At 42.4% G+C, this 26,586-nt stretch overlaps 1 protein-coding gene and 1 long non-coding RNA gene across 2 annotated transcripts; one reads left to right on the top strand and one right to left on the bottom strand.

Annotated features, from left to right (window-relative positions):
- Nucleotides 1-252: 252 nt before the first annotated feature.
- Nucleotides 253-3,805, bottom strand: LOC123994678. The gene is made up of 4 exons (XR_006831693.1): nt 2,990-3,805; nt 2,281-2,386; nt 1,913-2,027; nt 253-1,771 (listed from the first exon to the last, which is right to left on the bottom strand). It is a non-coding gene; the product is annotated as an uncharacterized LOC123994678 (long non-coding RNA).
- A 9,320-nt stretch (nt 3,806-13,125) lies between these two features.
- LOC123994676 (interferon-related developmental regulator 1-like) lies at nt 13,126-25,305 on the top strand. The gene is made up of 11 exons (XM_046297573.1): nt 13,126-13,343; nt 14,878-14,982; nt 15,215-15,296; nt 15,547-15,671; nt 19,136-19,293; nt 20,384-20,434; nt 20,662-20,840; nt 21,068-21,176; nt 23,081-23,215; nt 23,479-23,703; nt 24,371-25,305. The coding sequence occupies exons 1-11, from the start codon at nt 13,313-13,315 to the stop codon at nt 24,455-24,457; spliced, it is 1,287 nt and encodes a 428-aa protein (XP_046153529.1). The 5' UTR covers nt 13,126-13,312; the 3' UTR covers nt 24,458-25,305.
- Nucleotides 25,306-26,586: the final 1,281 nt, after the last annotated feature.

Genomic DNA, 26,586 nt, shown 5'->3' with positions numbered 1-26,586 from the left:
TTGGGTTCATTTCAGTACAGACCCCAAGAAATCCTACCTCCCTCCATGAGTGACATACCTGTACAGGTATGCTGTGCATGATGATCTTGAGATTGCATTTCAGTATAATTACCATGCTGGTCATAAATAATTTCACACAATGTTAGGAGTCTTTTCAGTATTTTTTATTATTTAACTAGGCAAGTCAGGACAACTAGGACAAATTCTTATTTACAATGACGGCCTACACCGGCCAAACACGGATGACGCTGGGCCGATTGTGCAAACTCCCAATCACAGCCAGTTGTGAAACAGCCTGGATTCGAAACCAGGGTCTGTAGGGACTCCTCTAGCACTGAGATGCAGTGCCTTAGACCTCTGCGCCACTCAGGAGCCCAGTAGATCTATTTGTATTCAAAAAATTAATTAACAAATCAAACAGTCACAAAGCTGTCTAAATCCGTGTTAACATTGAACACTATAATCATAACATGGAATTTGTTTAATTGTTCTTATTAAACAAGGTAGATATTCCAATGCATAGATTCAGCACACAGAATTACTGTTTGACCATATACCACTCAGAATAGAAGCACTTCCATACAGTATACGTAGGCTACAGTAGCTGCCCAAGTCTTTGGTCCAGTCATGATTTAACCATATAGTGGTTCCATTTCTGGATCAACTGAGGACATGTCCTGGAGGTCTGCAATGTTGACATCTTTGGTAATGTTGCTTTATGTAAACAGTATTTGGATCTGACAGTATAGCCTTTTCAAGAATCAAGGTAAGACCCAGATGCAGACTGTCAAAGTAACCCTGTTTATTGTAGCAAACAGGGGCAGGCAAAGACAGGTCAAGGCAGGAAGGGGTCAAAAATCAAGGGTTAGGCGACGGTACAGGACGGCAGGCAGACTCAGGGTCAGGCAGGGTTCAGTAATCCAGAGGTGGAGCAAAGGTGCAGGGTCAGGCATCGGTCAAAACCAGGAGGACTAGTAGAGCAAGGCTTGGAAACAATAGGCGTTGACAGGAACACCGCTGGTAAGCTTGAACAAACAAGACAAACTGGCAAAAAAACAAGACAGAGAACACAGGTATAAATACACAGGTGATAATAGGGAAGATGGGCGACACCTGGAGGGGGGAGGAGACAAGCACAAGGACAGGTGAAACTGATCAATGGTACGCAGTCTCATCATCATTATTCTTACAATAAAAAAGTTAATAACTAAATAGAATGTAAAATACAAGTAAATGTTTCATTCAACAGATTTGTCTTTTTTTTTACATTCCTATAGTCCCAATTAAAATATTTTAACAAAAACACCTGAATACTGTACTTTCATATACATTCTTATATCATATAAATGTATAATTCATAAGATGGAATGGGGCTTGAGATGAACAGTTTCCCTCATATCCTATGGCTCTGAAAGACAGTCATCTATATTTCTATGTACATGTTTCTTTGTGAAAAAGCTATGTTTAATTGTGCATGCAATAATAGCAATACATTAGCCTGAGTTGAAACTTCTCTAGAGGTTAGGGCTAGGGCTAGAGAGCTAGATTCCAATTATCCACCCTTTCCCGTCATAGATTTAACAATTGTGGAAACTCCCTTTAGCCTATAATTACACCAATCAAATTCTGATCCATGACAGAAAATGCACAAGTGCATATTTGGTACAAGAGTGGATAATCGGGAATAAGACAATGGGGGTATAGAATGGGGGGAAATCCCTCTGGCTCAGTCGACTTCCTCCTCATCATCATCATTCACAAAAGCTTCCTCCTGTTGAGAGAGAAATTAAAACTATTGATTGTTGCTCGACATCTCACAAAATAGCATTGATATTTTTGTCAGCTGTAGATCATTGATAGGATCAAGGTGGAACTCCAGTACTATAGGCAATATACATCTGTTTGTACGTACATATCCACCCTGCTGTCTAGCCCAGGAAGAGAAGTGATCCTGCAGGTATTTGGCTTCCGAAGCCCAGCACCCGGCTCATAGGGATGCTGTCCACTGCTTACAGGCGACTGGTCACCTGGTGGAGCAGAGGGCTGAGACTTTTGACACAAAATGGCTGCTTTGCGCCAATGGGTATACAAGCTTGTGGTACTCCAATCGGTGATTTAGCCGCATACAATGTAAAGCACTTACAAGGAGTTTCCAAGACTCAGATTAAGCGTATTCCTGGAGTAAAAAACACTTTCAATTGGGATTCTTGAGCATGCTTTTTAGTCCAGGACTAGGTTTAAATATATGTCTGGGAAACTGCCCATTAGTGTCATGATTACCTATCAAGTCATGGCGATTTGGGCTTTGGGTGAACCATGAGTGCTGGTAGAGATGGTCCTCTCATAGAAGACAAACAGCTGAGGACAGTGAGGCGTCCTTCAGGACCTGACAGGATAAAGGACAGTAAAGTCTACACCCCATCCCAACAAGTATTTTCTGGGTGAATGACTGTGTGATGAAAAATGGATGCATCACCATCTCTTCCATGTTTCTCTTTGTGAGGGGAGGACAGGGCAACAACCACTATAAACATGCCATCACTAAAACCCAAGCTGTGTTCGAAAACACATACTAACATACTGTATACTACATACTTAATGCGTAAATACTACATGCTATATATGAGTATATACTATAGTTCGTTTTAGTATACGTTTTAGTATCCTTTCAGTTGAGCACATTAGCTATTCGCCTGTTTACGGGAAGTTGATGCTGTTGCTATGCAACCTCTTGCTAGCTTGTTAGCATAACAAATGACTAGTTAGACATTTTACAACTTCGGATGGGTTCTTAAATTCAATCTGGAGTGCCAGCGTAGGCTCGTAAATTCAGAGCGTTTCGCTCTCGGTGTGCACACTGGACGCTAGGGCCAAAGAGTAGGGTTGATTTATTTGAGCGTTTCTGACCTTACAACGGCAGTCAAGCACCCAAGCTAACGTTGGCTAGCTACCTCCAGAAACAAATGAGACCACTGACCATTTTACTCACCCTAGCACAGCTGGTTAGGCAGTTGTCATGTTATCCAGAGCGTTGGTGACTAAATGTGCTGCTGGCAACAATTTAATAACGCTTTTTTTTTGCCGAGGTTTACTGACACCCGCCATATTCAACCGGTGTTGAGCGTTCGTAAATTAATTATTCTGCACTCTGCTCTGAGGTATAACATTACTCAGGCGAAATCGGAGTAGATAGCCAGAGCGAATTTACAAAAGCACCCGAATATCAATTGAGAACGCAAAACGACTATAACATTTAGGTGAACAAAGAATGACGGGAATAATCAAGTCAATACACCTATGCCACGGGTAGTTAGATAGCCTATAGTTAATATACTGGCAAGTTTGATGTATAAGTAGCCAACTAGCATACCGGTACATGCTGTAATGATATGGTTCGTAAGGACAGCGTAGCTAACAAATTGTCAGCCAACATAACGTGTAAGGTAACTTATTTGAAAAGTAATTACTGTATTACATTGCTCAACATTTTCTTAAAATTTGTCATAATTTTGTGTACTTCGGCTGCATATTTTGCGCCATGTTCTTCAAATCTAAAAACACTGAGCCACGCCCATTTCCGGAACAATTGCATTATGGGCCTTAAAGTACGTAAACAGTGTCCTCGATGTGTATACTTCATATTTTGGCAAATTTAGTACAACATCCCTGAACTATATCCATACTATGACCAATAAGCATACTATTTTCTCAATTGACGCCAAAAATGTGTACTACGCCTGCGCAAGTTGGCGAAGTTTTAAGTTATATATTTGCGGTGAATGAGCGAGTGTTCTTCTGATTCTTAAAACTCGTTCTGCCTGCTGTATGTCGGACCGACTCCAAGTGTCTTCCGTAAACATCAGAGCAGTGTTTTAATGTGGTCGAAATTGAAACCAAATTGGTCTGTTGGAATGACAGAGTTTTTTTTAACTACACGTGAGAAACTCCAAATAGGTACACATCAACCCAGTGATAACAGTTAGTCAGCTTATTTAGAAGGTTCACATCAACCCAGTGATAACAGTTAGTCAGCTTATTTAGAAGGTACACATCAACCCAGTGATAACAGTTAGTCAGCTTATTTAGAAGGTACACATCAACCCAGTGATAACAGTTAGTCAGCTTATTTAGAAGGTACACATCAACCCAGTGATAACAGTTAGTCAGCTTATTTAGAAGGTACACATCAACCCAGTGATAACAGTTAGTCAGCTTATTTAGAAGGTACACATCAACCCAGTGATAACAGTCAGTCAGTTTATTTAGAAGGTACACGTCAACCCAGTGATAACAGTTAGTCAGCTTATTTAGAAAAACAAAGCAATGATACTTCTATTTAATCTATTCTTCTAAATTGATAGTTATTCAAATATTAGGGCACAATTGTACAATCTGATGGGACTGGAATATTCATAATGTCTATCAAATGTATCCCCTTCCAAATATAATACATAATATACCTGCTCGCCAGTCTGTTCCCTTTCTATACAGGCCATAGCAACCTGCTTGGTGTAGTGGGTAAAGGTTGTGACTATATTGCAGGTATAGTCTATGACTGATAAAAGTCTCTCTGAGACTGGATAGAGCAATTCAGTTATCCACCTTCAAAATGGGCAACGATAATATTATATTCTATTCCCTAAGGAAATCCCCTTCGTCAGTTTTAGCAGGCACCCATGATATTCAACCACACAACTAGTTATCTTCTAGCCCCAACTCAACAACACACAATCAATCAAAACACAAGAAACGATGTCAAGAGGCAAGCAATAGTATGTTCTCCTGGAAATATGCCTCATCATCTGGAGTCTTCCCCTGTGACAAGTACCGTCAATTAGCCTACCACACACATACACAGTTATAACATGTTTTGTTGTGACTCATTCTGTTGTAGTAAACTATAGCCTAATCATAGGCCTATTATGGAAGTACATTTCCTTGGAAAGATAACGGACAGTGCTTCTCCACCCATGCATAGGCTATAGCCTACTCTATTTTGAGATCACACTCGCACCTGATCTCGCAGGTTAGGCTACTAAACTGGAAGCAGCGAGAATGATGACAGCGACACTGGCATTGGCCTACCTTTTGGGAGGATGACTTGCAGGCAGAGACAAATGAATGGGTAATCAATATTTATTGAAAATGAAAAGACGCAACGCTCGCTCACCATAGTAGCCTAACCTATGTGCGAGTTGTGACTTTTTCGTTTTCAATGACTATATTTTTGGATTGCACTTCGACTCACATTGGTTGAGCTCCCTCCAATTCTTTCCATTAACAATATTTATTTACAGACACTGTAGTAAACTACAGTCCAATCATATTGAAGTTATTTCATATTCAGGTTAACTGCCACTTGATTCTTCGCCCATGTAGGCAGCCTACTCTATTTCAATGAGGCGCTAGGGTTGCAAAGGGTCGGAAACTTTCCGGGAAATTTTCCATGGGATGTTAAACCCTGGAATTTAGGGAATTTAGCTTAAATCATCAAAAAAAGTTAGCTTATAACAGTGAACCTTTTTTTGTGGGATACACATAAGGCAAGTATAGGTATTGTGGCATATTTTGGTTAAAATATCCCCAATTCAATGGAATTGCAAACCTCTGCTTCCATCACATGTGCAGTGCATTCTCAAGATCTTGCACACTAATGAGATACTATTGAGCCCACAATACTACACTGTCTGAGTCAAGGACTACATGCTTCCTGGTAAGTTTTGATTACAATACTGGGTGGGGTGAATATATTTTATAGCACATACATTATTTTTCGTTAACTAGTAAAATAGTAGCCTACAGCAAAGTGTGTATAAATAGTTTCTAACTTGTTAACAATTTCTGCTATTTAGTTTTTGTTACCATGTGGGTTTTAGCTTGCTTGAGCCTGCTAACAGGAGAGTTAATTCACCTGTTTCCATACATGTTTAATTTAAAAACATTTATCTTACAAAGGAGTTGTGTATTCGAACTGCTTAACTATTTATCTGTTCATGGAATTGTATTTGTTTTTTTTACAACAAAAAAATTATAATCTTTACAGGAAAATGCCACGGGCAGTATCTGATGTGTGGAGACATTTCACTGCAGCTAATGTAGAAGGAAAAGCTGTGTACATTTGCAAATACTGTGGTAAATCATATGTGAATGCAACAAAGATGCAGAATCATCTGGCCAAGTGCATAAAGTTCGCTCAGCGATCACAACAAGCAACCTCTGACAAAAGTCCCTCCCTACTTCTATTCGAGGTGAAAATGATGAATCAGACACCTTATCCATAGCAACAGCTCATGGTCCTCCTGGAATCAGAAGTTTTTTTGACTCAATGGAGGAACGTAGTCAGAGAAATGCTGATGAATGTCTTGCTCAAGCTGTGTATGCAACTGGTTCACCTCTGATGCTCACATGCAATGTGTATTGGAAGAGATTTCTGAATGTTCTTCGCCCAGCATACACCCATCCAACCAGACATACTTTATCTACTCATTTGCTGGATGCAGAGTTCAACAAAGTTCTGGGGCGGCAGGTAGCCTAGTGGTTAGAGCGTTGGGCCAGTAACCGAAAGGTTGCTAGGTCGAATCCCTGAGCTAACAAAGTAAAAATCTGTTGTTCTGCCCCTGAACAAGGCACCGTTCCTTGGCTATCATTGCAAACAAGACTTTGTTCTTAACTGACTTGCCTAGTTAACAATAAATAAAAAGTCAAGGTCAAGCAAATCATAGAGAAAGCAGACTGTATTGCAATCATCTCCGATTGGTGGTTGAATGTTTGTGGGCAAGTAATAATTAACTACATCATCTCAACCAGTTTTCTACAAGAGCACATACACAAGGGACAACAGACACACTGATCTCTACATTGCAGATGAGCTTAAGGCAGTCATCAATGACCTTGGACCACAGAAGGTATTTGCACTGGTGACAGACAATGCTGGGAACATGAAGGCTGCTTGGTCTAAAGTGGAGGAGTCCTAACCTCACATCACACCCATTGGCTGTGCTGCTCTTCAAGGACATCATGGCACGGAAAACAATGGATACCCTCTACAAGAGAGCCAGGGAAATGGTTACGTATGTGAAGGGTCATCAAGTTATAGCAGCAATCTACCTCACCAAGCAAAGTGAGAAGAATAAAAGCTCCACATTGTTGTCATCATGTTTGACTGTCTCCTGGAGGGGAAGGAGTCTCTCCAAGAAATGGCCATATCACAGTCTCAGCAGGGCCAGGCAGCAAGGAAAGACAAGTCTGATGTAGGTGAGGTGAATTTGTGCAGATACACTTTATTCTCTCTGTGCAGGAAACACTGGACAAGCCTGATTCTATTTTAAGGCAGTCTGACAAACCTCTGAAGTTGATTTACAAACTGTATCAAGGGTTGATAGAGACTTTTCTGATGATACACAACATGTACAACAAAAATGTGTGGAAGGCCTGGTAGAAGCTATTGATGATGAATGGACACAGAAGTATTTGATTGTACATATCATCTCAGACATAAATTACTGCAATTTAAGGCCATCCGTAGAACCTGCTATATATGCCAGTGAAACGGAATTACTCATAAATGTAATTCCTCTGCTGAAGTTGTAAAACACAAAAGGGGACATATTTGCATATGCTATGGTCTTGTGAAGGCTGGCTGAATTCTGGCAAAGACTATGTTCTTTTATCTCCGCGTGTCTACAGATTCTTACCTAGCTTAATGCCTCATTACCGGGAGAAACTACCCGCCCTCCAGGACACCTACAGCACCTGATGTCACAGGAAGGCCAAAAAGATCATCAAGGACAACAACCACCCGAGCAGCTGCTTGTTCAACCCGCTATCATCCAGAAGGCGAGGTCAGTACAGGTGCATCAAAGCTGGGACAGAGAGACTGAAAAACAGCTTCTATCTCGAGGCCATCAGACTGTTAAACAGCCATCACTAGCACATTAGAGGCTGCTGCCTATGGGTATAAACTAGGAATCACTGGCCACTTTAAAGAATGGAACACTAGTCACTTTAATAATGTTTACATATCTGACATTACTCGTCTCATATGTATATACTGTATTCTATACTATTCTACCGTATCTTAGTCACTTAATGTTTACATATCTGGCATTACTCATCTCATATGTATATACTGTATTCTATACTATTCTACCGTATCTTAGTCACTTAATGTTTACCTACAGTGCCTTGCGAAAGTATTCGGCCCCCTTGAACTTTGCGACCTTTTGCCACATTTCAGGCTTCAAACATAAAGATTTAAAACTGTATTTTCTTTTGTGAAGAATCAACAACAAGTGGGACACAATCATGAAGTGGAACAACATTTATTGAATATTTCAAACTTTTTTAACATATCTAAAACTGAAAAATTGGGCGTGCAAAATTATTCAGCCCCTTTACTTTCAGTGCAGCAAACTATCTCCAGAAGTTCAGTGAGGATCTCTGAATGATCCAACGTTGACCTAAATGACTAATGATGAAAAATACAATCCACCTGTGTGTAATCAAGTCTCTGTATAAATGCACCTGCACTGTGATAGTCTCAGAGGTCCGTTAAAAGCGCAGAGAGCATCATGAAGAACAAGGAACACACCAGGCAGGTCCGAGATACTGTTGTGAAGAAGTTTAAAGCCGGATTTGGATACAAAAACATTTCCCAAGCTTTAAACATCCCAAGGAGCACTGTGCAAGCGATAATATTGAAATGGAAGGAGTATCAGACCACTGCAAATCTACCAAGACCTGGCCGTCCCTCTAAACTTTCAGCTCATACAAGGAGAAGACTGATCAGAGATGCAGCCAAGAGGCCCATGATCACTCTGGATGAACTGCAGAGATCTACAGCTGAGGTGGGAGACTCTGTCCATAGGACAACAATCAGTCATATATTGCACAAATCTGGCCTTTATGGAAGAGTGGCAAGAAGAAAGCCATTTCTTAAAGATATTCATAAAAAGTGTTGTTTAAAGTTTGCCACAAGCCACCTGGGAGACACACCAAACATGTGGAAGAAGGTGCTCTGGTCAGATGAAACCAAAATTGAACTTTTTGGCAACAATGCAAAACGTTATGTTTGGCGTAAAAGCAACACAGCTCATCACCCTGAACACACCATCCCCACTGTCAAACATGGTGGTGGCAGCATCATGGTTTGGGCCTGCTTTTCTTCAGCAGGGACAGGGAAGATGGTTAAAATTGATGGGAAGATGGATGGAGCCAAATACAGGACCATTCTGGAAGAAAACCTGATGGAATCTGCAAAAGACCTGAGACTGGGACGGAGATGTGTCTTCCAACAAGACAATGATCCAAAACATAAAGCAAAATCTACAATGGAATGGTTCAAAAATAAACATATCCAGGTGTTAGAATGGCCAAGTCAAAGTCCAGAAAGAATTTCAGTCTCTCGATGTGCAAAACTGATATAGACATACCCCAAGCGACTTACAGCTGTAATCGCAGCAAAAGGTGGCGCTACAAAGTATTAACTTAAGGGGGCTGAATAATTTTGCACGCCCAATTTTTCAGTTTTTGATTTGTTAAAAAAGTTTGAAATATCCAATAAATGTCGTTCCACTTCATGATTGTGTCCCAGTTGTTGTTGATTCTTCACAAAAAAATACAGTTTTATATCTTTATGTTTGAAGCCTGAAATGTGGCAAAAGGTCGCAAAGTTCAAGGGGGCCGAATACTTTCGCAAGGCACTGTATCTTGCATTACTCATCTCATATCTATATACTGTTTTCTATACTATTCTACTGTACCTTAGTCCGTTCCGTTCTGACATCGCTCATCCATAAGCCAATAGTCTTAATTCATTCCTACTTAGATTTGTGTGTATTGGGTATATGTTGTGTAATTTGTTAGATATTACTGCACTGTCTTGAGCTAGAAGCACAAGCATTTCGCTACCCCCGCAATAACATCTGCTAATCAGGTGTGTGACCAATACAATTTGATTTGATTCCCCCTTCTCCCTGTTTGTGTTTGCTTGGAAATGTTGGTTATCCTCCCACAATGTCAAGTTATGTATTACTAGATTTTATTTATTACCAGATTAAGGGTATACTGGGCAACTTTTATAAGGCCTGGATGCCTTATATGGAATACAGTACAACTTTATTTCTTTATTTAACCTTTATTTAACTAGGCAAGTCAGTTAAGAACAGATTCTTAATTACAATGACGGCCTACGACTAAAGGAGTCTGTATTGAAAACATGCCTACGTCAGGGAAGATTCCTACTGCTGAGGTACTCAGTCCTGGCCCTGGTGGTCTGCCGTCCTGTGGCTTGTCACTCTGGCCTTGGCCTAACACACCCAACACCAATATTGTTATGCAGGTGAATGAGGACCCAAAAGCGACTTGGCGAAAACAGAGTCTTTATTCCAATAAAAGGCAAAAGCAATCTCCTGGACAATTAAAGACGAAAACAAAACATGAAAAAACTTAAATCCACTCGTAGTGACGAGGACAGACTGGAGACTCGACCATTGACTGCAGGTTGCCTCGGGAAGGCACCGACCGTAGCAGACTTAGACACCTGCTCACACGCAGCATCTGAAGGAGACAAGACACGACAGGGCGAGACAATGACACAGCACAGCGAACATCATATAAGGATCCGACAAGGACAGAAGCGGAAAACAAGGGAAGAAATAGGGACTCTAATCAGAGGACAAAATAGGGGACAGGTGTGAAAAGACTAAATGAGTGAGTTAGGAGAATGAGGAACAGCTGGGAGCAGGAACGGAACGATAGAGAGAGGAGAGAGAGGGAGGGGGAGAGAGAGGGATAGAAAAAGGGAACAAACCTAATAAGACCAGCAGGGGGAAACGAACAGAAGGGAAAGCATAATGACAAGACAATATAAGACAAAACATGACAAATATTAAATGTTTCACTAAGATCCTAAAGTTGAGTCGGGTGTGTTTGGTTGGAGCGCTGCAGGGTGGTGGACCCCTAGGTACAGGGCGACCCAGCTATATTGTGTGCAAGTAAAAAGAGCTCTACAGTACTATTAGTCCTATGAGTTTAAATACATGGAGGATTTGCTGTTTCTGTGTATTAATGTATATTTGAGGTGTATGTGGTTTTTAGTTTTGTTTCCAAACCTTCCCTTGGAATTAAAGCAATTTAAGGTGTACACTGGGAAGGAAATTGTCTTGGGAGAGAGTTTAGTCATTGACTAGACTGGTGGGGGTCGGGCATGCAGACTCGGGCTGGCTGGTCGTTCTGGCAAAAATGTAATATAGAGGATATCTTAATAAAGCCAATAAAAAGTATTTGTATTTTTTCAAGAGTTGCTCATTTGTTAGGCATTTGGTTAAAGGTGCAACACAATATCTATTATTGAATTACTTTACATCTAGTTCAGTCTTATTAATCACTTAAACATATTTAATAAGGACCTCTTACCTAGCTTGATGACTGTGGGCATTGTTGCTTACTTTTTGTTCTAAATGGAGAAGGCATATTAGATTGTGTAAAAATGCAGGAAATTTGCTTTGGATGCCCAAAAACATTCTGGGGGAGGTCCCCCTGACAGGTTATGCCTCCCCCCACACACTTCATGGGGCCCATGCTCTAGTGTATGTAGCGTGGGTTGTGGGCGATTGAAGTACTACTTATCTTCAACCAGTGATACAGTCAGATCCACGGAGAAGAAGACGACTGGCTGGTAAGTGCAATCAAACTGTTTTACACAGGCCTAACGGTCGATAGAATATGAATATAGGTATTTTATTGTCACCAACCCTTTTCATATGGTTTCTGCACAGTTTAGCACAGGGGCACAACTTTCACAGGGGACGGGGGAGACCCCAACATTCTGAAATTCGGATGATTTTATTTCATTATGCTTGGCAGTGACCCGCTATAGTGTTTCAGCACTGATTCTTTGATAGCAAATATTTTGTTTAAACATCCCGCACGCCAGATTGCAAAAAAAATAATTGTATAATATTAAACACGCAAGCAGCAGACAATGTGGTCAAAAAGTAATATGATGTCATTTGGGGTTCCATTATGACGCACGCTCCAAAATGTATAAAAGTCCGCCATCGCCGATTGTCTTTCATAAATCCATTAGACATGGATAGCTATAGCATCAACCTTGACTCAATGCTACAGAAGGCTGATAAGGCCATTGAGGAGAGAGAGGCTGGTCTGGGCTTCCCCTGCCCTGCCCCCTAGAGAGCCCTGCCGATAACATCAACAAGATGGTGTTTGGGCTTCTTGGGGACTGTCGTGAACGGGAAGAAGAAGGGTGCTGGACCTCCAGGTTTGAGCTCCGAGGTCACAGCCGCCCGCATTGGACCCATGGCGTCTCCAGAGACCCGCACAAAGGACCTGACTACAGAAATTGATGTGATGATGACGAGCCTGCTGGACTCCCGCATGGCCACTGCCTCCACTGGCAATCAGGCACTGGCGCAGCCTCCAAAGTCCACAGGAAGATGCTCACTCCAGAGACCCTCCTGGGAATTGAGACCGCAGTTGCATGGGCAAAGACATGCTGGTGAAGAAACCTGAGATCTATGAGCAGATGACCACAGGAGGTTGGTGGAACCTTAATTTTAGAGGATGGGTTTGTGGTATTGCCTGGAGTGTTAATAAGTGGAATGGTATCAAATACCATTCCATTGGCTTCGTTCCAGATGTTATTATGAGCCATCCTCCCCTCAGCAACCTCCACTGCTTTATGTACATCATTGTCCACTCAGTCAGAAGACCTCACCACTGAGGATTTTAGGCCAGGGATAGTGCTTTTTTCATCCGGGTTAGTGCTATCCAGGATCCTTGGGACATCCCTACCCTGCCCTAAACTTAACCATAACCCTTACCTAACCTTAAACAATGTTCAACTTTTACAGGGTGACATCAGTTGGACTTCCAAAGAAATCTAGAGCAACGACCGATACGGCAGGGATTTTGTGGACAGGGTAGCAGCACCCTCATGTGGCTATCAAAGAACATGACCACAGAAAACATAACCCCCAGACAGCGAAGAGATGCCAATCACATCGCGTCATACACTTATACAACATGATTGGTCGGTGGTGCAGGGGTAAACCCATATTTGATCATGTGACGTCGGTCGTATAAATACTTAGAACCTCACCACATTAACGCAACCCTAGTTTTTTTTTGAGGGAAAATGTATCGTCTTCGCCAACAGTCTTTCTCCAGGATCGCTTTTAATTCCTTTTTCTCTACCGTACCACGGGAAGATTGTCAATTTATGAGACAGTTTAATAAAAACTGGTCGTGTATCGGCTGATTTTTGCTCATTTTCCTACGTATCTGCACGAAAATGCCAAGGTCCAAGAAGAGGAGTTCCAGGGGTAAGTAAAGTCGCTACAGACCGGGTTGTTTTGGCCTACTCTCGTGGTTTTGAGTTTTGTGCGTTGTAGGAGTTGTAGTTCTGTACATTCTTACAGCGTGTTGAGCTTAACGACCGGTAATGTCTAACAGAACTACAAAAGTGTGGCATCGCTGCCCATGTTTTGTGGTTGAAATCAGAGCTTCCAGACAAAGAACTCTCGCTTTCTGTTAAAATAATTTTAATTAACTTCAACATCCTATTGTTTGCCGATATTATTGTATGAGTATTGTGATTATAGAAACGACCCCCGATACCGCGATTACAGTATTGTTTTGTTTTTAGACTGACTTTTGAAACGAATTTGTTACCTAGCAACTATCGTCCGTTGGCTAGTGTTGCTCATATGTGTTAGTTTTTAGCGAGTTCTATTTGGCTCCCTTCCTGTAAAAGGATAGGTTGTTTTGAGGACACGAAGTTTAGTTGGAAGGACGCCACAACATTTGAATGAGATCGACAGTCGATCAGGTCAAATAATGGGATGATTCGATTATGCTGTAGCATAGTGAGCGTTGGTCTAGTAACCGAAAGGTTGCACACTCGACCCCGAACACGGCCGTTCTTAACCCACTGTCCCTGGCCGTCATTGAAAATACGTTTTTTTTCACAACGAACTTGCCTGCCGTGACGTCAGCTGGCAAAAACGATGATGATGGGGGGGGGGGCCGCCGCCGCCCATCTCATGCTTTGAACAAGGCAGCATGGTGCATCGTCCAGAAATGTACAACATGCTTTTCCATAAAATACGTTTACATTGAACTAGTTTTCACTGGGAAGGCAGATACTACGTTATCAAAAGCAATCAGTTTTGAATGTGGGACACCGAATCCTACTCATAACTGCACGTGCTTAACGTTTACTACTGAACTATTACAACAGATTAATCTAATCCCGTCATGGTTATATAACACTCGCTTGACTAGCTAGCTCGGTGACTAGTTATTCACATTACAGCAAGCTAGCTACATTGCTGGCACACGTTTTATAGGGCCAGCTATGCTATGAAGCAGGATCGTGTTAATCGACTAGCTATTTGGGTGGTGTCTGCCTCTTTTTCAGAATAGTTTGTTCAGTGCTATGGTCTGAAAAGAAAGCAATGGATTGCCACGTGAACATGGTCACGTTTACACACTGCAGAGCAGACAGTGTGGCCCTCCCTCTCAGATGGGAACAGTCTTATCGTAATAAACTGCACCAGCTGGGTTTAGATTATGTCACTGCCTGGCCAGCTACCCACCCAAGGAGCTGTGCTGTTTGCACATTCAGCAGAAGACTGTGGAGCCCTTGACTTTGAGGGGAGAGAATATCAAGTGCATATCCCATAAGGGTAGCGATCTGGCTTTTGTTCTGTCAAGGTTTTGCATATAAAGTTCTGTGTTGTGATTGCATGGAAGTGTACTACTTAAGCCCCTGGAGTAAAATGCACACATTGTACCTACCATGACCTAATGTATGATTTGTTGGGGGGTCGGGCGTGGGACATGTAATCGTTTCAGGGGGGCAGCACGGAGCTGTGCAGCCTTTCAGCGATGAGGATGCCTCCATCGAGACCCTCAGCCGCTGCAGCAGCTTCAGTGATGCCATGAGTGTGGCAGAGGAAGGTATGTGATTGTATGTACATATGCTTGCCTGTGTCCCAGTCATGAAGTAACAACAAAGGGCAAGTCAAAAATATTTTAAAAAGGACAAACTTTTGACCTGTCAAGTTATAAATGTCTTACAGCCCTTTTATGTTATTATTTTATCTTAAATGGTTCAAATAATACAATCTACAAAGGGAATAGCCCAGTACAACTCGTCAGGGTGTGTTGTAATTCATCTTCATATGTGTAGGAGGGGAGGCTGGCGAGGAGACAGCCCAGGAGGATTTACAGTACAAGCTGAAGGTTTTCATTGACAGCACTGTGGATAAGAGGCAAGTCTAAACCACTGTGGGAAACTGATCTACCTGCTATTTCTCTGTTAGCTGTCTCACTTTCAGACGAGATGGAACCAGAGGCCTAGGACTGGGTCGACGAAACCTGAGATGCTATATAATGAACACAATGCAACAAGACGTCATCCTTTCCATTCACAGATTGCTGCTGATAATTGAATTGTGTAGCTGTTACATAAGCTACTGCAGATACTAGGCCTAAGTCTTTACTGTTCTACCTCGTCGACAGTGCCAAGACCAGACAGGGAGCCCTGGATGGGCTGAAGGCTGCCATGGCAACTAGGATCCTGTACGAGTTCATTTCAGACAGGAGGATGACCATCACTGACAGCATTGAGCGCTGTCTCAAGAAAGGTTGGCTACTACCGCTACTACAGGCTTTCACCAATTCATGCTTCATATTCCCCGAATACCAATACAGACCCACGTTGTATTGAGTGTTTTAATCTTTAGTTCTGGTCCAGTAGTTACTATAACCCCTCAAAGTTACTGAGGATGGTAGCTGACTCTATAGGTACTCCTGTCATATCTTTAATCTGGGACTAGAATACATTCTTTGTCCTACATTTTACATTTACATTTAAGTCATTTAGCAGACGCTCTTATCCAGAGCGACTTACAAATTGGTGCATTCACCTTATGACATCCAGTGGAACAGCCACTTTACAATAGTGCATCTAAATATTTTAAGGGGGGTGAGAAGGATTACTTTATCCTATCCTAAGTATTCCTTAAAGAGGTGGGGTTTCAGGTGTCTCCGGAAGGTGGTGATTGACTCCGCTGTCCTGGCGTCGTGAGGGAGTTTGTTCCACCATTGGGGAGCCAGAGCAGCGAACAGTTTTGACTGGGCTGAGCGGGAACTGTACTTCCTCAGTGGTAGGGAGGCGAGCAGGCCAGAGGTTGATGAACGCAGTGCCCTTATTTGGGTGTAGGGCCTGATCAGAGCCTGGAGGTACTGAGGTGCCGTTCCCCTCACAGCTCCGTAGGCAAGCACCATGGTCTTGTAGCGGATGCGAGCTTCAACTGGAAGCCAGTGGAGAGAGCGGAGGAGCGGGGTGACGTGAGAGAACTTGGGAAGGTTGAACACTAGACGGGCTGCGGCGTTCTGGATGAGTTGTAGGGGTTTAATGGCACAGGCAGGGAGCCCAACCAACAAGTTGCAGTAATCCAGACGGGAAATGACAAGTGCCTGGATTAGGACCTGCGCCGCTTCCTGTGTGAGGCAGGGTCGTACTCTGCGGATGTTGTAGAGCATGAACCTACAGGAACGGGCCACCGCCTTGATGTTAGTTGAGAACGACAGGGTGTTGTCCAGGATCACGCCAAGGTTCTTAGCGCTCTGGGAGGAGGACACAATGGAGTTGTCAACCGTGATGACGAGATCATGGAACGGGCAGTCCTTCCTCGGGAGGAAGAGCAGCTCCGTCTTGCCGAAGTTCAGTTTGAGGTGGTGATCCGTCATACACACTGATATGTCTGCCAGACATGCAGAGATGCGATTCGCCACCTGGTCATCAGAAGGGGGAAAGGAGAAGATTAATTGTGTGTCGTCAGCATAGCAATGATAGGAGAGACCATGTGAGGTTATGACAGAGCCAAGTGACTTGGTGTATAGCGAGAATAGGAGAGGGCCTAGAACAGAGCCCTGGGGGACACCAGTGGTGAGAGCGCGTGGTGAGTCCTCAGGTCTGGATGGAAGCTAGTCATTCCGCTACCCAAGAGTGGTAAAGTAGACCAATCGGCTGGCTGCCAGTGCTGAGCAATTTAAAAAAACATCGATCCAATGCTACTTCTCTGTGTACAAATTAAGACTTATAGAGAAGGGAACTCAAAATGTACTGCACTGACACAATTTACTTATTTGTTGAAAATAAATGAATATTAAGAAGTTTGTGGGAGCAGTACTGTTAGATATCAGTGCAGCCTTTGATATTATTGGCCATAACCTGTTGCATTTTGTTATGGCTTTTCATCCTCTACCATATTGTGGATTCAGATTTATCTAATTGAACTCTAGGGTTTTCTTTAATGGAAGCTTCTCTGTCAAACATGTAAAGTGTGGTGTCCTGCAGGGCAGCTCTCTAGGCTCGCTACTCCTTTCTATTTTTACCAATGACCCTGGCATTAAACAAAGCATGTGTCATGTGTGCTGACTAAACCATATACGTATCATCAACCACAGCTAATGAAGTCACTGAAAACCTAAAAGTGTTGCAGTCTGTTTTGGAATACGTGACCATTAAAAGTTTTCTTGATTGTCCAGTCATATGGTCAAGTGTTGCAACAAAAGACCTAGTTAACCTCAAGGATTGGAACCTTTTTTTAAATTTTAATTTCTGCCTAAAATAACACCCACATCTAACTCCCTCAGCTCATGACCTGATTCAATTATATGCATGTTCTTGATACCTTTTGAAAGGAAACATTTAGAAGTTTGTGGAAATGTGAAATTAATGTAGGAGAATGTAACAAATTACATCTGGTAAAAGATAAAAACATGTGTTTTCTATTTTTGTTTGCATCTTTGAAATGCAAGAGGCCAGGTGGTGATGTAGGATTCTAGGTGTAATTTAGATGGCCACAAGATGACAGCAGTGTGCAATTTCAGACTGATCCAGTAAAGAATTACATCTCTACACTATTTTGTATCCGGTCTGCCAGGAGTTTGCCCAAATGTGCCAAAATGGTCAAGTTATACATGTACATTTTATTTTACCTTTATTTAACTAGGCAAGTCAGTTAAGAACAAATTCTTATTTTCAATGGCGTCCTAGGAACAGTGGGTTAACTGCCTGTTCAGGGGCAGAACGACAGATTTGTACCATGTCAACTCAGGATATGAACTTGCAACCTTTCGGTTACTAGCCCAACTCTCTAACCACTAGGCTACCCTGCCGCCCCGCTCATCCATACATAACTATAGTTAACGTACAAAAATAATATGGTGAGTTTGGATACTCCCAAGAATGTCATACATGATGGCTCATTAGCTTCCCTACAGAAAAGACACTAACCTTCTCATCTAGATTGGTGAGGTGGCAGTAGGGTCGAACAGTAGATCCCAAAATTGATTTTATCAAACACTAACTATGCTACATTTTCCAGGATGACAAACCAGAGCAAGAGCTACCATTCAGAGGTGAATGTATCAAACCGGTTAATGGGATGAGTGTTTAGTTGTTGCGCACTATCCTCAAACAATAGCATTGTATTTTTTTAGCTGTAATAGCTACTGTAAATTGGACACAGCAGTTCGATTAACAATTATTGAAGCTTTCTGCTCATAAGACATGTCGACGTCCAGGAAAGTTGGCTGTTTACAATGTCATTCTAGTCACATATTGAGCAACAACTGTCCCGGTTTAGGGACACCGCATGCCAGTCTCTCTTGGCTACGAGTTGAGGAAAGACTGACTGCGTCACTTGTTTTTATAAGAAACATGTTTGAAATTCCCAATTATTTGCAGATGCAACTTAAATGCACACGAGGGTCACCCCAAGGGTCTTTTCACAGTTCCCAGGTACAGAATAAATTCAAGGAAATGTACAGTATTATCCTGAGCCATGAGTGCATGGAACTCCCTTCCATCTTATATAGCGCAAGTGAACCGCAAACCTGGTTTCAAAAAACAAATACAATGCCCCTCCACTATGTGACCTACTTGTTGCTTATGTACTGACATGTCTGTCTAACTGATAGATGTGCACATGCTGTTTTTTAAATGCATGTAAAGGCTTGTCTAATGTGTGCTTTGTCAGACCCCAGTAAGACTAGCTGTTGCTAATGGGGATCCCAATAAATCAAATCCCTCTATCAGGTAAAGGACCGGAGCAGTGTGCAGCAGCCTCCCTGGCCTGTCTGCTGTGTATTCAGCTGGGCTCAGGCGTTGAAAGCGAAGAGGTGTTCAAGACCCTCAAACCCATCTTCAAGAACATTCTGTTGGATGGAGCAGCCAACATCCAAGCCAGACAAGCTGTGAGTATCTGCCTGGACCCGGTCATTAAAATAGGTTTGGTTTGCTAAACTCGGCAAAAGAAAAAGAACTGTCCTCTCACTGTCAACTGTTTATTTTCAGCAAATTGAGCATGTGTAAATATTTGTATTAACACAAGATTTAACAACTGAGACATAAACTGAACAAGTTCCACAGACATGTGACTAACAGAAATTGAATGTGTCCCTGAACAAGGGGGGGGGCGGTTCAAAATCAAAATTAACAGTCAGTATCTGGTGTGGCCACTGGCTGCATTAAGTACTGCAGTGCATCTCCTCCTCATGGACTTCACCAGATTTGCCAGTTCTTGCTGTGAGATGAATCCGACCATCACACCTGGTGAGACAAAACCGCGACTCGTCAATGGAGAGCACTTTTTGCCAGTCCTGTCTGGTCCAGCGATGGTGTGTTTGTGCCCATAGGTGACATTGTTGCCGGTGATGTCTGGTGAGGACCTGCCTTACAACAGGCCCTCAGTCCAGCCTCTCAGCCTATTGCGGACAGTCTGAGTACTGATGGGAGGGATTGTGCGTTCCTGGTGTAACTCAGGAAGTTGTTGTTGCCATCCTGTCCTGTGGGTGTGATGTTTGGATGTATCGATCCTGTGCGGGTGTTACATGTGGTCTGCCACTGCAAGGACGGTCAGCTGTCCATCCTGTCTCGCAGTATGGACTTGAATTTATTGCCCTGGCCACAGCTGCAGTCCTCATGCCTCCTTGCAGCATGCCTAGGGCTCGTTCATGCAGATGAGCAGGGACCCCGGGCATCTTTCTTTTGGTGTTTTCCAGAGTCAGTAGAAAGGCCTCTTTTAAGTGTCCTAAGTTTTCATAACTGTGACCTTAATTGCCCACAGTCTAAGCTGTTAGTATCTTAATGACCGTTCCACGTGTGCATGTTCATTAATTGATTATGGTTCATTGAACAAGCATGGGAAACGGTGTTTAAACCCTTTGCAATGAAGATCTGTGAAGTTATTTGGATTTTTACAGGTTCTTTCAAAGACGGGGTCCTGAAAAAGGGGACGTTTCTTTATTTGCTGAGTTTATAAGTGGCCCTTTGTTTCTTTTATAGTGTGCAACAAGTTTGGGCCTGTGCACTCTGGTGGCGGAAGATGACATCTTGGTATGTGGCTATGTTTGACATTCCAATGTGACTATGCTTGATTGTATGTGGAACTACTTTTGCCAAATTCTTCAGCAGCCCAAGAGACATTCTGTCTAACATTTATTCTGTTCAGCATTTTAAACAAGGTACAGAAACTAAGACCTCGCTCAAAATGACTGCGTAGTCCAATCTCACACCCTGGTTAAACATAAATGGTGAACCTCTTTCTCTCTGGGTCTCTCCAGGATGTGTATGCCACCATGGAGAGCTTTGAGAGTTTGTTCATGCGTTCCTATGTGAAGGAGGATGGGAGTCGCCCCTCTCTCAACCCCCAGACCACCCTGCTCCACACCAACGCCCTCCTCTCCTGGGCCCTGCTGCTCACAATCTGCACAGGCAGCCAGGTCAAAGCAGTCACACACAAGTATGTACTTAACTCGAACCTCTTAAGTCCCTCTGGGACACGGCTTTCAGTCCATTTCAGCCTATAGGTCTTTGGATGCTTCTGATCAAAACAATATAGTGAATGTGTGTTCCTGACGTCCTTACCTATCCAGTTGTCTTACCAGTGTGGATGAAGGAAATATCATGGCGTTGGGAAGCCTTAAATAGGAAGTCTACTTGTTTTTGACTGAAATGTTTGTCTTTCAGGCACCTGCCCAAACTTCCCCGGTTGTTGGAGAATGATGACGTCAACATGAGGATAGCAGCGGGAGAGACCATCGCTCTGCTGTTTGAGCTGGCTAGGGACATGGACCCTGTAAGTGCTCACCTGTTCTTTGGTCTGTGTGGCTCAGTTCCATTTAAATTCAGGAGATTCAATCAGATTTCATTTAGGAAGTTCAAATCTCATTGGATTTTCAATCCCGTTGTACTAGGAAATGGGGGGGGATTTCACTATTCGACCAGTATCATGAATTTGTTGGATATCCGGACATTCTAAATGTACAGTACCAGTCAACAGTTTGGACTTACCTGCTCATTTGAGGCTTTTTCTACAGCCTTGAGGTGTGTTAGGTCATTGATCTGTTGAAAAAAAACAAATGATTGTCCTGCTATGTGCAAAGCAGATGGCTTGGTGTATCGCTGCAGAATGTGCTAGATATGTGTGCCTTGAATTTTAAATAAATCAAACCGTGTCACCAGAGTAGCACCATCACACCACCGCCATTCTTCTCTTGGGAACCACACAAGTGGCGATCATCCGTTCACCTACTCTGTCTCAAAGACACGGCAAGTGGAACCAAAAATCTCAAATTTGGACTCATCAGAACAAAGGACCGATTTCCACCTGTCGAATGTCCATTGCTTGGCCCAAGCAAGTCTCTTCTTATTGGTGTCCTTTAGTAGTGATTTCTTTGCAGAAATTTGACCATGAAGGCCTCATTCATGCAGTCTACTCTGAACAGTTGATGTGTCTGTTATTTGAACTCTGCAGCCCAAATAAATGCATCAATCTGAGGCTGGTAACTAATTAACTTATCCTCCGCAGCATAGTAAACTCTGGGTCTTTTCTTTCCTGTGGCGGTCCCCATGAGAGCCAGTTTCAGAGTGCGTTCTGATTTTATGCGAGTGCACTTGAAGAAACTTTCAAACTTCTTCAAATTTTCCACATTATTGACCATGTCTGTTTCTATTTGCTTATTTGAGCTGTTCTTGCCATAATATGGACATGGCCCTATTTGGTAAAAGACCATCTTCTGTATACCACCCTTACCATGTCACAACACAACTGATTGGCTCAAATGCATTTAGGAAAGAAATTACACAAATTTATACTTTGAACAAGGCACACCTGTTAATTGAAATGCATTCCAGGTGACTACTTCCATGAAGCTTGGTTCAAGTCAGGGTGGTTACTTTGAAGAATCTAAAAGAGAATCTATTTGGATTTATTTATTTTTTTGGTTACTACATGATTCCATATGTCATGCCATCGCTTGTCTTCACTGTTATTCTACAATGTAAAAAATATGACAAATAAAGAAAAGCCCTTGAATGAGTAGTGTCCAAACTATTGACTGGTTGTCTGTATATAAAATGGTGTGTACTTTTATCCTGGGAAGTGCCGGTTAGATAGGCGCTAGCAGACGGTGGCAGAGAGCTCGTCTTGGCTGTTATTTATCCCCATGTAGCCTTCCCTCAGCCTGTTTTGGCTGGAGTAGCCTTGAATAGCTAGCTGGGTTAATTGCTCGTTGTAGCCTACTCCTTCTCATTTTGGTCACTTTTATAATTCTGTAACTTTATTCCATCTTGCATTAGTGAACTCTCTACATATGCTAAACATGGAGCTGCTTTGATTGGCCAACAAGCTACACGTGAAGGCTACAGTTTTTTAATTTTTTTAATTGGGGCACTTCATAAACTGTTTAAATGTGTTCTATAATTTGTCATGTTATCCTTGTATGTAACAATGTCACATGGTTATTTTAATGTAGAGAAAGCCTTTTTCAGTTAAATATACCTACCTATAAGTAGTTTTTGCTCAAATGAATACTCCATATTTTGAATACTAACGCCAGTTTGGATATTCTTCTGGCTGTGCACATCCCCATCCTGTACTGAATTAAAATGGAATTTTACCGAAATGCAGTGCCAGCATAGCATGTTAATCTGTAAACACTTGCGTGATGACTGTCCCATGCTCTGTTGTGACGTTCTCAGGAGTTTGAGTATGACGACTGGGAGCCCCTGTGTGACAAGCTCAACTCTCTGGCCACCGACTGCAACAAACACCGTGCCAAGACTGACAAGAGGAAGCAGAGGTCTGTGTTCAGGGACGTGCTCAAGGCTGTGGAGGTGAGCGGGCAGATTATACAATAGTAGATGAGCACTGTCTGGTGAATAGAATTTGAATTTCATGTGATGACTCATTGCTGATTCATGGTGGGAATTCTGTGTGCCTGTGTTGGCAGCTGGTTGCTATTGCCAACCTAATCTACCCGTGGTATCAATAATGTTTACCCATTTTGTTGTCTTGTGAGAATCCAGAACAGTTTAGCCTTGCCTCAGCTGGTGTGTGTGTGTGTGTGTGTGTGTGTGTGTGTGTGTGTGTGTGTTAGGAGAGAGACTTTCAGACTGAGACAATCCGCTTCAGCACCGAGCGTATGACCATCGACAGCTGGGTGAGGAAGAGGACTTACGACGCCTTCAGGGAGTTTGTGGGCTCTGGCATGAACTACCACCTACAGGCCAATGAGTTTGTTCGTGACGTGTTTCAACTGGGACCCCCCATGCTGGTTGACGCGGCCACACTGAAGTCCATGAAAATCTCCCGTTTCGAAAGGGCAAGTATCCTTACTAGACTGCGTACTTTCCTTTGACTAATTGAACTCTACTAACTTTTTGAAAAAGGTCACAAGTGCATTTTCTTTCAATTAACCCGATCAGTCTCGAGACGATTTTGGCTGGTGTCTCATCCGACTTTTAATGTCCAGCCCTTTATATTTAGCCTCACCATGAAGTGTTTTACCACTTTATTTTCAGGACAACCAGATCTACAAGTGCATCACAAAACAAGTTGACATAAAATGTTGCGTTCATGAGTTTGACAAATGCCATTTTTCTTTTTTTGCTCAAACCATTTGGACTCTACAGAAGTTTTTGTAGAAAGACCCAGCCCCTTCGGAATCTGCCCATGTCTCACAAACACCGCTCTAGCTCACCCCACCCCTCCGTTAATCACGCAGACCAACGGATGCAGAAGAAATGGATTTACATTTACATTGAAGTCATTTAGCAGACGCTCTTATCCAGAGCGACTTACAAATTTATCCAATGGTACAACCCAGCAGTCAGTAGCTGACACGTACACTGTTTTAAAGGGGGCTAGAAGTGCAAATCATGTCGCGGTTGGACTCATTGGGTTAATTCTTTGACCATTTCAAATGGATATACCAACGCAAAAAAAGAACCTGTCTCTTATTGTGTTAACATTGCGGTTTTCTTTTCCAGCATCTCTACAATGCGGCTGCATTCAAGGCTCGGACAAAGGCCAGGAGCAAGTTCAGAGACAAGAGGGTTGACGTCGGGGAGTTTTGATGTGATTTTAAAGGGTCCAACCTGCTCTTTTACTAACCATCAATTGAACCTTCTTGAATATCACTGTTACTATCCTTAATTTATCCAGTTAAGTGTTTGGTATTTGTAAATATGAATAATCATGTCTGTCTCAAGTGATTCTCTATTCCCCATAGGCTTGCCAGTGTCTATGTAGGGAATAAAGTGTTATGTGAGATGTAGACTTTGTTGCTCTGTTTTAATGTTTGTGTTCCAATAACATTGAGTTATAATATTTGAAAATGCACTAATTGGTTAATGTTTCCTATGGACTTCCCCGTGGACCCTGGTTTATTGTCTGGTGTTTTGTTATACACAGATTATACCAAGCATTAGGATGCCTTCCAAGTATTTAGTCGCCCTCAGAACAGCCTCAATTCACCGGGGCATGGACTACAAGTCTACCACATGGATGCTGGCTCATGTTGACTCCAATGTTTACCACTGTTGTCACGTTGGCTGGATGTTCTTTGGGTGGTGGAGCATTCCTGAAACACAGGGGGAAACGTGTTGCAGTTCTTGACACAAACCGGTGCGCCTGGCACGTACTGCAATACCCTGTTCAAGGGCATTTAAATCTCTTGCCTGTTCATCTTCTGAGTAGCACACATGACACAATCCATGTCTCAAGGCTTAAAAATCACTCTTTAACCCATCTCAATCCCCTTCATCTACACTGGTGGAAGAGGCTTTAACAAGTGACCTCAATAAGGGCTCATAGCTTTCACCTAGACAGTTTGTCATGTAAAGAGGGGAGTGTTAATGTTTTGTACACAGTGTAGTTTGTCTATTGGCTGTGAGAAACTCAAATAAATACTAACTGAACTAGTCTCAATGTGTGTTTCTTGATCTTCAGTACATATCACCCATTGTTATGACTAGTCCTAAAGCAGACCAGTTAGGATAAGAACCATGTTAAGCTGAGGTGTGTCCTATTATGTAATGGGTTTCTCTGACACACAAAATGAGTAGAAGAGCAGAGCCCAATTAGCAGACAACCAAATGGACTTCTGGCTAATTGACTCTATTCTCTCAGCTTTTCCTGGAAGCAGATTTCACATTTGAGGAACTGCTTTACAGTTGCCTATGAAATGGTCACGTTGACACAACGCCACAGCTGAACACGTTTTTCAGAGAATGTTGCCGTTTGTACATATGGCTGTAAAATGGGTCCTCCAGAGATGCGCTTTAGTCCTCGTGTAAGCTGAGTGAGGAACAGACTGGGGAAGAAGATCTTGCAGCATTACAGTACTTGATGTTCTTCCCACAAGTATGACTTGTAATAGAACACTAACGCAGTGACGCATGATTAAGTAACTAGTCAAATATCCACGAGCTCCTGCTTCTCTGGAGTTTGGACCCCAAACACTACCAACACCTATCGATTTTTATACACTGCTCAAAAAAATAAAAGGTAACACTAAAATAACACATTTTAGACCTGAATGAAATGTTCTAATTAAATACATTATCCTTTACATAATTGAATGTGTTGACGACAAAACCACACTACAGGCTGATCCAACTTTGATGTAATGTCCTTAACCTCTTCAACCTATGGGGGCGCTATGTCATTATTGGATTTTAAAAAACGTGCCCGTTTTAAGCAATGTTTTGTCACGAAAAGATGCTCGACTACGCATATAATTGGCAGCTTTGGAACGAAAACACTGACGTTTCCAAAACTGCAAAGATATCTGTGAGTGCCCCAGAAGTGATGCTACAGGCGAAACCAAGATGAAACTTCAAACAGGAAATGAGCAGGATTTTTGACGCTGTTTTTCATTGTCTCCTTATATTGGCTGTGAAAGCACCACGAATTAGCCTGCCCTTTCTATCGTTTCTCCAAGTTGTCTCCAGCATTGTGATGTATTTGTAGGCATATCATTGGAAGATTGGCCATAAGAGACTACATTTACCAGGTGTCTGCCCGGTGTTCTTTGTTGAAATTGTTGCGTAATCTCCAAGCTGCTCGCATTCATCCATGTGATTGAGACCGAGAGGAGACTTCCAGGAATGATATATCATGAAGAGATATGTGAAAAACACCTTGAGGATTGATTCTAAACAACGTTTACCATGTTTCAGTCGATATTATGGAGTTAATGTGG

The sequence above is a fragment of the Oncorhynchus gorbuscha genome, linkage group LG14 (genome assembly GCF_021184085.1).
Source record: "Oncorhynchus gorbuscha isolate QuinsamMale2020 ecotype Even-year linkage group LG14, OgorEven_v1.0, whole genome shotgun sequence".
NCBI classification, from domain to species: domain Eukaryota; kingdom Metazoa; phylum Chordata; class Actinopteri; order Salmoniformes; family Salmonidae; genus Oncorhynchus; species Oncorhynchus gorbuscha.
The sequence above is the reverse complement of the archived record's forward strand: the minus strand, read 5'-3'. Positions and strand labels throughout refer to the sequence as shown.

Excerpts from the sequence above, each read along its gene's own strand:
- LOC123994676 (XM_046297573.1), top strand. The coding sequence starts at position 13,313 with ATGCCAAGGTCCAAGAAGAGGAGTTCCAGGG. Across the intron at positions 20,435-20,661 it reads TGGCGGAAGATGACATCTTG|GATGTGTATGCCACCATGGA; the intron begins GTATGTGGCTAT and ends GGGTCTCTCCAG. Across the intron at positions 21,177-23,080 it reads TGGCTAGGGACATGGACCCT|GAGTTTGAGTATGACGACTG; the intron begins GTAAGTGCTCAC and ends TGACGTTCTCAG.